Source organism: Triturus cristatus, chromosome 10 (assembly GCF_964204655.1).
Source record: "Triturus cristatus chromosome 10, aTriCri1.1, whole genome shotgun sequence".
NCBI lineage: Eukaryota > Metazoa > Chordata > Amphibia > Caudata > Salamandridae > Triturus > Triturus cristatus.
The window spans coordinates 181,300,391-181,316,343 of record NC_140593.1 but is presented as its reverse complement, the minus strand read 5'-3'; the positions used below and the strand labels follow the sequence as shown (position 1 = coordinate 181,316,343).

At 46.8% G+C, this 15,953-nt stretch overlaps 1 protein-coding gene across 15 annotated transcripts in view; it reads right to left on the bottom strand.

Annotated features, from left to right (window-relative positions):
* Nucleotides 1-15,953, bottom strand: part of PHF14 (PHD finger protein 14) — a 1,035,579-nt gene that overhangs the window by 634,727 nt on the left and 384,899 nt on the right. For all 15 annotated transcript variants that reach the window (XM_085630765.1, XM_085630766.1, XM_085630773.1 and 12 more), the window contains one exon: nucleotides 13,845-14,013. In XM_085630765.1, the coding sequence (XP_085486891.1) occupies nucleotides 13,845-14,013 (169 nt within the window). The remainder of the gene's footprint in view (nucleotides 1-13,844; nucleotides 14,014-15,953) is intronic.

Below are 15,953 nucleotides of genomic sequence, written 5' to 3'. Positions count from 1 at the left end.
AAGGAAAACATGCTCCTTTTTGGTAGTATAAGTAACTGGAAGGGTAGCCTAGTATGGTTAATGCACATGCTGCAGAGATCAGACTACTGAACTTAAGTGCAGAGAAGACTTTTATCACCTGCCTAGACTGCCTGTTCAGAAGCGCCTGGGGACTATGTTTGCCAGGTTGAGCGCTTCCCTCAAGAGCGTCCTCATTTCCAAGTTCTTTGGACAGTCTGTGGAGGTGGGTCCACTGGGGTGCTAAAGTATCAGACAGACTTGTAGACTATGGCTGTTAGCAGCGAATGGTCAAGACTTCAACTCAGTTTAGCTCTCACTTAGCTGTGTGTGACAAAAACAATGCTTGGCTCAGAGAGTAAGGTGATGGATCAAACCCAGATCTGTTGACTGGGTGTGAGTGTTTGATTGGTTCTGATGCTCCGTCCATCACCACCCCCTTTTGTACCGCTTTGTTCGCCATAACTTGGCACGGTATGCTCAGACGTGAGTCCTTTGCTCACTTTGCAACTGGATTCAAGCAAGCCTGGCTGAAGACGGCCGAAATGCCAGAAACCGGTCCTAGGAAGCTTGTTTCCGGTCCAGGGAAGGCATGGCTTGGCAGTTCGGGCACAGGGTCAGACTGATTTGCATATGGCCATGTCTGAACTGGGGTGGCAGAGTGGGCTAAAGAACGGTGATGGATCAAACCCAGATCTGTTGACTGGGTGTGAGTGTTTGATTGGTTCTGATGCTCCGTCCATCACCACCCCCTTTTGTACCGCTTTGTTTGCCATAAGTTGGCAGGGTATGCTCAGACGTGAGTCCCTTGCTCACTTTGCCACTGGATTCAAGCAAGCCTGGCTGAAGACGGCTGAAATGCCAGAAACCGGTCCTAGGAAGCTTGTTTCCGGTCCAGGGAAGGCATGGCTTGGCAGTTCTGGCTGGACTGGTTCCATGAGGCACAGGGTCAGACTGATTTGCATATGGCCATGTCTGAACTGGGGTGGTAGAGTGGGCTAAAGAACGGTGATGTATCAAACCCAGATCTGTTGACTCTGGTGTGAGTGAGGCGAAACAATGTATCATTATGCAAGAGTCTTGGTCACCATAGTAACGAAGGGTTGGAAACAACTAAGAAAAAACTACATAGTTGTCTCTCCGAAATGGCAGAATGGATGAGCAACCATTGCCTTAAACTCAATGCCGGAAAATCTGAAATATTACTGTTCGGAGGAGCCAAACTATCATGGAACGATACGTGGTGGCCATCGTCACTGGGAACAGCCCCCACCCCAAAACAGTACGCCAGAAACCTTGGCATCATGATGGACGACGCACTGTCCATGAAAGACCACGTACGCATACTCTGGGGCAAAGGCTTGGCAATCTTGAAACTCCTGGCCAAAATCTTCTCTTGGATCCCATTGGACTGCCGGCGCACAATCACCCAGGCCCTTCTGGTCAGCCGCCTGGATTATGGCAATGCCTTATTCGAAGGGATGAATGAGCAACTGTTCTCCCGCCTACAGGTCTTACAAAACCAGGCAGCCAAATTGGTATGCAACAAAGGCAAACGAGATTCGGCATCCGCATGCCTAAGAAAACTCCACTGGCTACCAATGCGTCAACGAGCCACCTTCAAAATACTTTGTCACGCGCATAAAGCCCTCCACAAAACAGGCCCTACAATCCTGCAAGTTAAAATCGAATTCTATATTCCAAACAGGAACCTAAGGTCCAATAACTCAGCCCTGGCAAAACCTAAGCGCATTTTTAGGGCAAGGACAGGTGGACGAGCCTTTTCACATCTGGCGGCCAAAAGATGGAACGAGCTACCCATGGATCTTAGACACACTACAACCCTTCTACAGTTCCGGCAAAAACTAAAAACCCACCTCTTTCCAAAAAACTAACTCCCTCTGCATAAATCTCAATAGTCCCCCTTTTTCTTATAGCGCCGTGATATCCTATGGGATGAGTGTCGCGCTTTATAAATACCAGAAATAAATAAATAAATAAGTGAACCCAGGCCCGATGCAAGCCTGCAGCATGTTAAGAAACTAAAACCTGCTTGAGTCTGGTAGAGTGGCACGGCACAACAAGCAGACAAAGCACGCGTGGGATGCTATTAATGCTCTTGTAATCCCTACATGAGAAGAATCTTTGTTAATGCATGAATAATACATTTTAGTGCTGTAATGCGCACACCAGCACTAAAATGCGATAGTCTAACCTCTGATTCATGGTAGTTGGCAGAGCTAATTCAACTGACAGGCTTCTCCTGATGGAAGTACATGTTTTACTGAGAATGTCAGACTTATTCTCACAAGGCTGAAAAAGATAGTGTGAATTTACAGAAAATATGCTCTCATTTTAGCTTCAGGAGCACCTTCCATAACCTCCATTAGAAAACCATGAGCTAACAGTTTTTTCTCAAACATGCGTCATTACATCAAAGAAGGTCAGCATTTTTGACAGGGTAAAATCGGCTTAGAACACACAATTCCTAAAATTAGTATGGTACCACCAACAAATTATTTATATTGTAACTAACACCCGTTATCACCCTTTATAGGTGCTCCTTTTTGTGACCCTCAAAACCTGCCATTCACAACAATGCATTTCAACGGGCACCATGTCCCAGAGTCATTTAACGGCTGCCCCAGCATGTTGTCCATGTTGTGCTCCCACATGCTCTTTGGGGTCTGGGTGTGATCACTCTGCCCCTTACATATTTTTGCTAATTCATTTACAGGACACAGAGACCAAGTCCCTGACTCTTATAATGGCTGCCCAAAAATATTGTTCAGGTTACAAAGAACCAATCAGGATTGACTAGTCCCCTTTAAATTGACCAAACAGTGCAAATCTGGACACTGACTATCCAGATATACAACTATATCTGAACCTTAATTTTTCAAAAACTATTGAACAGATTTACACCAAATCAAAAAGGCGCACTCTGCGGACCATGATCTAGTTTCCTGCCAAATTTGGTGTAATTCCGTTCAGCAGCTTTTGCTGTAGCCCGTCTTAAAGAAGTCTATGGAAAATGCATGGGGATTTTGCATTTTCGGACCCCCTTTTTTCTCAGCCCTGGCTTCACGGATCACCCCGAAACTTTCCATGCACAAACTAGTCAAACAGTAGCACCTGTTTGGAAAGTGTGGTGATTCGTCAAATGGTGCCAAAATTATTAGCAACACAAAAACACTTCCTCTGGAACAGCTGACATAACTATAGTTACCTAGTGGCGGCCGCCACTAGGTATTATACATTGTTCTATGGAATCAGATGGTCAGATTATTTTACAAAGTAGGTGGTCGGTCTGGAACTTGTTACTGTCCGACCCATTGGTTTGGGAGTCCAAAAACGAAATACATGCCAGTGCGCACATGATTAATTTGAGATGTTTATAGATGGAAAAGAGTCAGGAAGGCAGTAAGGAGCCTCCGGTTTGAAAGAATATCCACCAGAAAGAGCGCTACCAAAGGTAAGTAAATTGAACTTTATGATGGATACTTCTAAAGACAGCTTCCTCACCTTTCAAATATCCAAGACTGGAAGCCCAGCAGCCAAAGAAGTATTAACAGCCTTGGCTGTACTGGAAAGAGTCCTCAACCCTTCTGGAAGCTGCTTCATGGCCACAGTGTAGGACATATTCATGCATAGGAATATCCTCCTGGACAAAGTAATATTCTGCACTTCCTTGCACAGGAGAACCCCAGAAAGAGCTGGTCGGAAACCCAAAGTAAAAAGTGAGATTTCTTTTGGGGTCCAAACAATGGAGTCTCTTCTTTTCTTTCAAGGGGTAAGGTGGGGTAAAGAACGTCGGAACAGTCATGGACTGTGTTGCAAATGAGCTTTGCACATTCAGTCGACCGGGATTATTTTGCCTTTTGATCACCTGTCTTTTGAACTTTTACTGTGGGCGAGTCTCACATACGCTATTTCCATGTAATTGGACATAGCGTGTTTACCACCATCTTCGAGAGACGCGTACCAGCAGGAACTCGGGCCCAACCGCCACATCAATTGCTATAGCTTCAATTCAGGAGAAGCACGCCTGAATCTTCTCCCTCGACAAGGAACGCTAAGCGGTCCTTTGAAATTTCACCCAGACGATCGGTTCCACGGTCTTTACCGAGATGCTCCTTAAATGTGCATTTCTCTCCATTGACGTCCGGACATCATCCGCTACTGTTTCCTAATTAGGACATCAAGATCCAACTCTGCGCGAGTCACTACAGTGTGTAGGCTCGCACTCTGCATGGCTGCACCATGATATCAGGTGCTCACACACCTGTCCTGAAGATGATCTCAAATGTTTTTTTAAGAGTTGCATGTTTTTTTTATTCTATCACCCAGGACAGCACCTTTATCATCTGATATACTGCAATGAATAAATTAATTGTATTATACACTAAACTGTTTGGAGGTTGTTGTACTTTATAATTGCTGCAATTTTCTCACACTGAATATTATAAAGTCCAGATTAAAAATATATGGAACCTATATTCTATTACTTTTCCATTTGTTTTTTTTAAAGGAGCTTCTATGGGACCACTGGCCCTACTGAACCACTGTTTACACAACATGCAGCTAGGATAAGGGACACTGGGCTGGTTACATCCTCATGCATGTGTGTAAGTGTGCAGGCTGCATGCAAAAGAGTAGCCTTGTTAGCAGCCTCGTAGCTGCACACAGGCAAAATATATGTGGCGGTGTTAAACTCCAAATTAGACCTGTCAGTCACTCCTAGTTAGGTCTTGTTGCCTATAACGGCAGGGTACATGGTATTCAAAAGTAAGACATATAAAAGTTAATGTTGAACATGTATTTACAGTAAAATATCCCCCAAAGCTATTTTCACTGTAGAAATGCTGGCTGCTTCTATAAGGAAACACTAGGCTACTTTGTTACATTTAATAAATACTGAATTCGGAATGGTAGTACCTCGAGAAAGAATTCAAGGACTCATTTATTTTGCTATTCAAAATACAATTTAATAGTAAAATCAAATTTTAACTGACTAAAACGTTATAATTTTCCTGCTTAAAGCCCCATAGGCTTTTATGTAAGTATTCAACTGTCACCTGTCTGGCTCCCATGTAGTGTGGAGTGAAGTGCTCCCAGGAAAAAGATAAAAAGGCTTTAGTTATTGGCGGTGTTGTACTTCCCTTGACAGGATAGCCTGGGGGCTGTGCACAGTAGCTGGATTAACAAATAAAGGGGCCTTGCCTGCCACAGGCAGATGTAGCTAACACTTGGGTGTGCCCCCTTAATGGTCCTCCTAGTCAAGCTCGCTCCAATACCTGTGGGAGGAGGAGCTGCCCCAAAACTGGTTTGGAGTGACCACAGAGGAGGGAATGGTAATTTCCATAGCCACACCTCTGGGTGGGTGAAGTAGTGCTAATCAAGGGAAGAAGCGTCTGCCATATTGGACTGTCCCAGAAAGATGTGCAGGAGGGCTGGGACAGGGGTGGAGGATGTTGTATGCTAGGATTGGCCAGAGGTGCCTGGCATCTAGACCTCTCTACCCATACTTATAAATACTTGCACAAGAGAGAGGCAGTGAGTAAGACCATGGACCCGGAAGGAGTCTACAGCAGAATAAGACAGCAGGAAGGAGAAGCCAAGTGATGCCCTACTAAGGACTTTGCAGCTGACCCCCAGGACCAGGTAGGTCTCACCATAGCTAGTGGTGCTGACCACAGTATGCTTCCGAGGACCAGCTGGGGAAGATCTGGACTTATTGCCACTCCAATTGTCCTGCAAGACAGTCAGGAGGCTCTGGGGCTTGGTAGTGTGGGCAGGATTGTGCTCTGCTGGAAGGTAGTGGAAGGGCTGCACAAGAAGCCCCCGAGAGAAGGAGACAAGCACCAGGAGGCAGGAAAGGAAAAGATAATAAGACCGGAGTAAAATGAGCCCAAGATGGGCAAAATTGTCCCACAAGTACCTAAGATGCCCATTTTAAAGCACCACGTGAAGATAAGCATGCAGCACTACGCTGCACCTCCTTTAAATTATCTCCAGGTTGGCACAGGTGCGGCTACAGCTTTGAATAATTACTTTCTTGAAGGAGAGGGCATGAGTAGGGCCCAGGTGGGACTGGGGCACGCAAGAGGGAAATTAAACAAGCATTAAAAATGCAATAGGTCTCGTATTTACAAGAGTTTGAGCTATTAACATTGCAAATGGCAATGCCTTTTATTTTTGTTTTTAAAAGAAAAATAAAAGGCATTGTCATTTGCAATGTCAATAGTTCAAATTGGCGTAAATCGGAGACCTATTGCATTGCAATTGCTTGTTTATTTTTAGGAGAGGAAAAGCAAATTTCCCCTTTCCCAGAACCAGCCCAGGATGGTACCTGGTGTGAGCGGGTGCTACTTTAGTCCTCTTATTGCCTCTAAACCTTTTTTCAATGTTAGTTCAGAAACCTACATTTCGTAAATGCAATAACGAACGTTTTTGTATTGTGCTTTGTGTTGGCAACCTCGACATTCACATGGGCCCCGCATAAGAAGCTGAGAAAAAAATGCATAAGTCAGTCTGATTAATATAGTGCGAAAAATATTTCCTGCTAAAAAGACGTTTCGCCGCATCTCAGCTATTAATCTCCCCCTGTACTCTGGGGCACACAGACTTGCCGCTTCGATTTACTGCTTGGTGTAAACGACTTTAAAATTTCGCCCAGCAGGTCGTCAGCAGCGGGAGAGTGAGGAGTGCTCTCCCCTTCCCCGAGGAACTGCGCCTTCCCCCACACAGTGCTGCCAGAGGGAGCTGCGAAGCGGTGTTTTCCCCTGGCCCCGGAGTCCTGCTACTACCAAGGAGGCGTCCGTGGCCCTGGTAGCTGCGAATCAGAACCCGGAGGTTGGGGGGGCGGAACGGCCCTCCTTTTTCACGTCGACGGTGGGAGTGGTGTGGCTCCCGCGGGGAGGGGGGGGGGGAGGGAGCCACAGAGCGTGGAGGTGCCCGAGAGAGACACGAACAGCAGAGGCGGTGGCGGAGTTTCAACGTGTCCCGAAGCCCTATTACCGTCTTGTAGTAACCGGGAAGGTGTTTTCTAGTAGTAACCGCACCTGGTCCGAGATTGAAGGCGGCCGGGGCACATGTGACATTACGGGGGCACACTTTGTTTCTCTGCTCCCTGACAACAGCAGAGGGGGCCGTTTCACATACTCCTGCAGTAAAAAGATCACGGGGGAAAACCTCTACCGGTGACATCGCCTTGGGGCTTGCTTTAAATAGTGACACCATTGTTGAGATTACACGGGGGAGCGATTCTGTGGAGACCATGGATATTAGAGTCTAAACTCGGACAAGACACGATCTGATTGTTTAGTGGCTCTTACAATACCTGTCAGGAGATCAGGGTAGATGTGCTCTGCGAGACTCAGGATACAGATTGTACCCCAGTAATCCAGCCCTCAAAACCTGCCTCGCTTAAGTAATCCATGAAAGGGATTGTATCCCTGGCCCCCAGTACAAGGAACAGCTCTTTGTTGATGTGATTTATGTACTTATTGGAGCCCTCAACTTGCTTCATTCTGCCGCCAGCTGCCTCCCGCTGGTAGAGGGGACTCCAGCCCCCAGTAAACACCACGCCTAGAAGCCAAGCGGACGCCATTACGTATTTGCTCGGCTTTTCCTGCCGGCCTCGCCTGCCAAATGGTTTCTTGTCTTTATGGGGCCATGTGTTTGGCCCCATAAAGGTAAGAAACCTTTTGCGACGAACGCAAAGCAGGCGAGGCCGTCCAAATTGGACGGCTCAGAAAGCCAAGCAAATACGTCACGGACACCTCTTTTCCAATGGCTGGCCACCTTTTAGCATAAATGGTGACGCCAGCCAATGGAAAAGAGGGGCGGGGCTTAATGCCCCTTACAGAAAATACCCACGTCTCATTAAATCTCGCCATCGAGACTGCGCATGCGCGCAGCCTACGCCAGGCGAGACCTAAAAGAGAAGGGAGCAAAATAAAGAGGTGGATGGCACAAGGCCACTGGATGAACTAAAGTAGCAAAGATTTCCAATAATATTCACCTCTACAAGCCTCAGAGTGCCTCAAAGCCAAGCACAGACTATTTTAAAAACTGTTTTGTTCCCATAGAAGGTCAGAGGCACCACCAAAACTCTCCAGGGCATATGTGGGGGACTGCTAGGAGCAATTAATATACATTTCTTTTTTCAGAGAAAAAATACCGACTTACAAATATTTATTGAGTTTTTTTGTTGCGGTCCAGTGAATGGTGGTCACTAGCCCACATCACCTCCCCTGAGCAGCCCCTGGACTCCTTTGCTTTGCTACCCTGAGCAAGTCAAGTGTCACAATGGGGTACTTGGATCTCTGTGAGGAGTTAATTGTGGACCTACTACTTGTGCAGGACTAACATTCTACACAACTAATAACTCAATTTCAAACAGACTATCCAACAAGAAAAGGAGTGACAACTTTAGGTAGAAAGGCTGCGCTAATCCTCACCACCAGTTTGTCAGGAAAGGCAGGATGACTGGGCTGATAAAGCTTGAAGGTCATTCATTTGACAAACTGAGGTTATTGCAATGAGAATGACCTTCATCACAAAATGAGTAGGGGGAAATATGGGGCTCAAACCTTTGAGAAATCGCTTTATAACAAGTGATTTGTACAAGAATGGGTATAAAAAGAACAACAGATTAACTTTAACGGTGCTCACTGCAATTTCTTACTGAGATAAAAGGATAAAACAAACAGTTAGACATCTGACAGTTTAGCCTACAGTGAGTCCGTATTGCGGGTGACACACCACAAATTTATCCTAGATTACACAGACTTTACAAAAGGATGTCTGGCAGCAACAATGATATCCATGTTTGAGAGGGAGATTCAATGTAGTCCAGTGCTGCTTCTCAGTCTCCACGTATAGAAGTAAAGAGTGTGCAGGCCCAGGTGCAAGACCCAGCCCTGCCAGGTGACAGAAGATACTCCCAAAGCAGCAGCCTGATCAGAAGACCGATTCTCATGCCTAGATGTTCTGGGTGCCAAAACCCCTTTGCCCAATACAGAGCCACTAGGACGATTGGGCCTAGTCCTTTCTGAAATTTTTCAGAACATAGATCAGAAGAGGTGGTGGTGGGAAGACATACAAAAGTCCTGTACTCCAATCCAGACAGAATGCATCTCTGAGAGAGAGCCTTCTTGGGAATTTCAGCATGCAAAAGTTTGAACACTGTACATTCCCTATGGTGGCAAACAGATCAAGCCAGGGTTCTTCTCTTTGCTGGAACACAACCTGTGCACCTCCGGATGTTAATGGCATTCCTTATGCGGTAGCCCTCACCGACTGACATCATGTATAGTGTTAAAGTTCCTGCCAGGTGGTGTATGACCAGGAAAATGCCCTGTCAATTCAGCCTGTTCCATAGGTGCAGAGCTTCCTTGAACAGGATCCAGGGCCCCACTTCACCCCATTTGTTGCATTACCACATGGTGGTGGTTGTGTCTGTGTGGACCTGAGAAAGCCTCCCATTGATGAATGGCAGGAAGGCTTTCAACGTCAAGGGAATGGCCCACAACTCCAAGAGTTAGATATGAAGCTGGGTCTCTGCCGGAGACTAGATTACACTGGATGAAATCCAACAGGTTCCCTTGTTGCTGGGTCCACTGAGACTTTAGATACCACTGCAGAACCCGAATGTGCCATAGGCCAAGAATCATCAAAGCCACCCTCCCTGAGAAACAAGACCAAGGCTGGAATATTTGGATCATACCTCAAATATCCTAGACTCGATCCGGAGGGAAGGTCTATAAGTACACCGCATGGTTCTGGATGGTTCTGATGATAGCGAGACTCTGAGAGGGAGTTAGTTGCGACTTTGACATGTTCATCATGAACCCCAGATATGTAATCAATCAATAAATCAAGGATTTATATAGCGCGGCATATCAACCTTGGGGGTCTCAAGACAGTGGAGTTAAAACTGCTACGATGTTATCTGTTCATTCTAACTGCCTGGTCTTGAGTTCCATTCCTGAATTGCCAGAGCGATGGGGCGGTCCTCAGGTGCAGGGGAAGGCCGTTCCAAGCTTTGGCCTCAGCGGATCCGGGGGGTATCTGCGAGGAAAAGGGAGGCGGATTATAGGTGTATGGTCAGTTGGTGGAAGGGCATGCGTTTGTTGATGTATTCTGATCCTTCTTTTGCAGGACTTAGTATACTTGGGTCAACATCTTGACCGGGCATCTCTTCTGGATCAGTAGTCAGTGTAGCTTCTTGAGGTGGGGTGTGATGGAAGTCCATCTGGGAGGCTGAGGATGAGTCTTGCTGCTGACTCTTGTTTGGTCTGTAGTCTCTTCAAGAGGCACGAGTTAACTCCTACGTAGAGTGTGTTCCCATAGTCCAGTCTGCAGGTGACAAGGGCCTGCATGACAGTCCCTGTTTTGACCAGCGTTTGAAGTAGACTGTAGGTAGACCACGACTGATTGTGGCGAGCCCGCCTTCAACAGCCTGTTGTCGAGGTAAGGGAAGACTAGTATCCTCAACCTCCAAAGATATACTGCAACCACAGCCATCCATTTTGTGAACACCTAAGGGGGCACTGGTGAATCTGAAAGGCAGTACAAACTGAAAATACTCGTGGCCCACCTTGAACAGCAAGTAGCACCAGTGAGCCTGTAGGACAGGAATATCGAGCTACGGGCTTATGCAGGTACAGCGAAACAATGGAGTCTCAAATACACTGCAGATAGAACCCGGGCCAGAGTGAGCATCTTGAGTTTGTCCCCTCAGAAGAAGAAAGTGATAAGTCGAAGATCTAGAATCGGGTGATGGCCAACGCCTTTTTTCGGCAGTAGGAAATAATGCGAGTAACACCCAATTCCCATCTCCGCAATGGCTGAAGGGGCTGCTCCAAATCAATTTTCTGTGTATTATGTTTGTGTGCATGCAAAAAGACAGTTAGCCACCCTCAAAAAAATGTCACTAAACAATTATGTCGCCACAGGTATCAATCTAATGTTTGCTCCTGTTGAAATCTTAAAGGATGTTAGTTTTGCGTAATTTTGTTGCAACAAATTATACTGATTAACTCTAAAAATACAGAACCATACCTATGCAGGTGCACCAGTATCTTGTCTGTGCCAATCTGTGTAAAGATTAACAAGAGCGTAATTAAACCTCAGGTGCCGTACAAGGAGGAGGCTCACAACAGCCAGGCGACATTCATAAACAAGCATTGGCATAGCCAATAGGTCTCGCCTTTGGGACCTTATGAGTGTTTAGCCATGCAACAGTTGATGTTGTTGCACCAAGGATATTGTGCTGCATAACTAAACACTTATAAAGTCCCAAAGGCGAGACCTACTGGCTATGCCAATGCTTGTTACTAACTGTGGTAACCAATGCTTGTGCCCCGGCACCACTGCACCTGCTGCACCAATGGCAGCTAAGCCCCTCACCCTACTCATAGCCCCCACTGGTGTAGGTTGCTGCGCTGCTGACACCCAATTTGCAACTTTAACATCTGACTTGCAACTTTGTTGCTTAAGTTTAATCTTGGTCACAGTTGTACCAGCCAGCACGCGCACATCGTGCATGCTTTGGTCTTCCGCCCACCAGGCGGCCCTATGAGTTTCTTTTTAGCCTTCAGCATGCTTTTATGATGCAGTATCTTAACCAGAATATCCATTTCTTGTTCTTTTTCCAGGAACGTGGAACCTAACACACGTTTGTCATCATTTATGTAAAAAAATGTCAGAAATAATTTCTTTCTAAATTTAGGCAAATGTGTAAGATGGAAACCTCTGCTCTATCAATATGCAGTTACCAGGTCTAGCAACATAACAAGGATGCGTGGACCCCTGTACAAGCAATAAAAGTGGGCTCTATGACTGCTGTTTTGATTGTAAAATACAGCAATGTTCAGGGTTGAAATGGTGCCCCTGCGTCACTGCACCTACTGCACCAATGGTAGCTAAGCCCCTCACCCTACTCATAGCCCCCACTGGTGTGGGTTGCTGCGCTGCTGACATCCAATTCACAATTCTAACATCTGACTTGCATCTTCGTTGCTTAAATTTAATCTTGGTCACAGTCGCACCAGCCAGCACGCGCACGTCGTGCATGCTTAGGTCTTTAGCCCACCAGGCGGCCCTAACCCATGCATCACACGTGAAACAGATCATAAGGCTAGAAACTGTGATCAAGCGCGTTTCCCCTGAACCCTGGCCTTATATCCGCCGCGCTGCGCAAACATTTTGTTTGGCGAAGCTGTGATTTACATAATGCACTCTGTATGGTGCCGTTTGCAGTGCTGCGGTCTAGCCTGAAAACCGCGATGCTCTGCTAAAGTTTAAAGCAACAGCAGAGACACGCCAGGGGACCAGAAAAAGGCACTGACGGGCGGGGGGCGCGAGCAGCCGCCTGCCTAGATCAGTTTGCAGGGGTGAAAGGTGTGTGCCGATGGAGCTGGGGTGAGGAGGCGGAGAAAGGGTTAAACATTCAAGGTTACTTTCACTTCCTGCCCCTCATCCTCATGGGAAAGCAGCAGGGCACGTCAGCTAGCGCCTAGGCAGTTTCAAGCACGTCAGCTAGCGCTTAGGCAGTTTCAGGCTTGCCGCAGTAGCTGGTCCTTTCCCGCTGTTTGTTTCACATCACGTGGCTCCATCTGCTGAGACTTTGAGTGGGACCGGCAAGGCTCCGGTTACTGCCATGTGATCCCTCATCCCTGATAAACCACGGACAGCCACTTCATACAGTATGTCAACAGCGTCTTGACGCCCCCACATGTGGCTATGGCTTCTCTGCAGTTTTCACATTACAAACGTAAACCTTGAATGTCCTCTGGACAGACCCTGCGTGCAGCGACAACTTCGTCGGATACATGTATCAGTGCTCCACTGATGCGTTTCACCCAGTCACTCAAAGCACTTTAACGTTTTGCCATATTTAAAACTTGGAACTCGCAGCAAAAACACCGTTTTGTGCCGCGCTATGCCTGATAAAAAAAACATCATTAAATGTCATCACATCCCGAGATGGGTGCATCAAAGCCCCCCCCTGTATGTCGTAGGGCGTGACAAAATATATATACACTTCAACATTTAGGGTGGGAGGACCCCCAGCAAAAAAAACAAGACAAGCGCTGAAAGACAATCGCGGCCCCGCGGCCGCAAAAGTTAATGAGTACTCGTGCATGCCGAGTGTTTGCCTTGCAGGAGCGAGCAGCGGCAGGTACGATAATTGTAAACATATGGAGTCGCTGCTCGCTCCCGCAAGGCAAACGCTCTGCATGCACGAGTACTCCTTGGAAGCAGTGCAAAACATGCATGAGTTTCCAAGAAAGTACAGAGCGATGCCAAGAGGTCCCTCCTAAGCAGAGCTTGCGCGCTGAGTAGGTGAGACCTAAAAACATAGGAGCAGAAATTAGACGGTTTTACAAAATAATACACCTGGTGCTGGGCAAAGATGAGTGGCATCTGAGAGAGCCAACTCAAGACCGGAAGTTGAAGGGTCCTAGCCATTGCATTGCGGTGGACGCAGGGCGCTGTGCTGTGCTACTACATATCGCCACTGAACAGTATATCAATATCGTTAAATAACCTAATCGGACATAAATCACGGACAAGGCAAAATATAAAACCTTAAAAAAGAAGCGAGTGTAAGTGTGGTTAATACCATAAGCTGCATTAAATGTCAAAAACACCAAAACAAAACAGTTCTGTAAGGACACGAGTTAAGATGGAAATCTATATTTAGCTCCGCTTCCCCCAGAGTTACCCTTTAAAGTATGCTCTGTCGGAATCATTTAAGTCGTTGATTTTACAGACTGCCCTGCTCACGATTGTGAATGGCAATATGTACACTTGATAAAGGAGATCGGATTTACCGTGGTTCTCAGCGACACCTTCTTGGGTTCGGGTGACACATCTTGTGAAACAAATTTCACTGGTTCCTTAATCTGCCGTCTTGATCTCTTGGTCCCATCTGGCAAGGTTTCCATGGCAATGTCTGCTTCCATGTCACTGCTACCTGCTTGATCACACTCCGAGCACTGCCTGCAGGTAAAACAGATTGCGCATTCTATGGAATATGCATACAAAAAAAATGCACGCACCGGTACACCAACATGAAATCATTATCCGTCGTCAATGCACTTAAATGACATCATAACTTCGACATTCAGATTCACATACATTTCAATGTTCTGTTTACTCGGGAAATATAATTCTGTTTAGGAACTTTCACACTCAGGCCCTTGTTGCAGGGTGCTGGGCCATGTGTTCATTTGTACAGTTTGTGATAGTTGTGGTGTTGGCTCAGAGTAAAGTTTGAGTCATTGCACTCGAACAAAATGAATGGCAGAGTCAACTGCACAAGCAACAAGAAGACATGAGGAATCAGTGTTTGAGATGAAGTAGAGACCACAAAGGTGCGCAACGCTCACCGGCTCCAGCCCCCCGTCGTGTGTGGCAGCCCGGGCTAAAACAGCTTCCCGGACCCGAGTACTTCACAGGTCTTGAAAAGGCCATCTACTTGCTAATGAGGCTTTGTTGTGTTTTCACCCCTTCTTAGAGCCCCTGCATATTGCTGGCGGAATCAGCCCCCTCCCGCTCCTCCCCGGAATGGGGCTCTAGTTGCGCCTCTGGACCACATGCAGCTCACCATGTCCTTCCAGCATCTGCTTCAATGAAAACACTGCACCTTCTGTACTGTCTGCGTAACCGGCTCACCCACGCCAAGAGTGATCCCCACATTCCACACTGGCACCACGTGCAGAGCACAGAATACTTAAATACCGGCCTGAAACTCCAACGATGTGTCAAACAAAGAACAATGTTTTCTGCCCTTCGACCTGGCAAACTCACTTTAAGCTTCCAAAGGCTGGAAGGGTTGAGAGAGGAGGGGGTGACCCCGAGGTCACACATCAAGTCTAGGGATGCCCTGCATCGCTGGGTGGGCACTGCACATTATTCCTACGACGATTTTCAAGCCAGGAATACCTAGTGGGGGCTACATAACGCCTGTATGAGCCAAATTAACGCAGTAAATATCGACGAAATGAGCAGAATACAGCAAATCGCAAACTACCTTTTTATTCACACCAGAAAATACACAGCAAGGCAACTCATTTGGTTTTATACGGGCAAGCCGTATGTGGGAGATACACAACGCAATAAAAAGCGGGGATCGTTGTTCAGGGATATACCAAGAGCCCCTTTTGCAGGTCCAGTGTATTTGCATTCGAAGGCCGTCGCACCCACATGAATCATCCAACTAAGCCTCTACACATAGGCACGTTCTCTCACATCGCCGTACAAAACGGGCAAGCCTTGCCCTTACACATACTTGGACGGCTGAAGGGCATTCCAGTGCTTTTCAATCTCTTTTTACAATCTGCTTCCCAATACTGCTCCATCCTTGCTGTACTCTCCAACTGTGCACTTCTTTTTCCAAGTGACCCTGAAGCTAACAGCAACAATTGCTAAATGACTACTAAGCGCCTTGACACTGTCAGGCTGACGTGATTTGTAAACTACAACAGTTCAGTTTCACAAGTCACATTTGTATTTGCAAGAGCTATTGTCTTTGCCAATGTGTTTTAGCCATGGTATACACCAGTGGGGCTGCTGTTCAGCATGGCTAAAAGTTAGTGGTGCAGAGGTGAGTGGCTTGTAGTGTCATACACTGGTACGGCGAAGTGTGGAGTGGCGTAGTGTGGAGTCACATACAGTGGCATACACTGAAGTGGCATTAAGTAGAGTGCTGAAGAGTATAGTGGCGTATAGTGCAGTTGAATTGAGGACAGTGGCATTAAGTGCAGTGGCACTGAAATCAGTGGTGTACAATGCAGCATTGTAAAATGCAGTGTCATAGGTTAGAGTGGTGGGGAGCACGTCGCCAGAGCCTCCAAAATGGCTACTGGGTTCTGAGCCTCCCGTGCAGCTTCTGCTTTTTATCGGCCGTATTACTTCATTCCGCTGATTTTTTTTCTCCA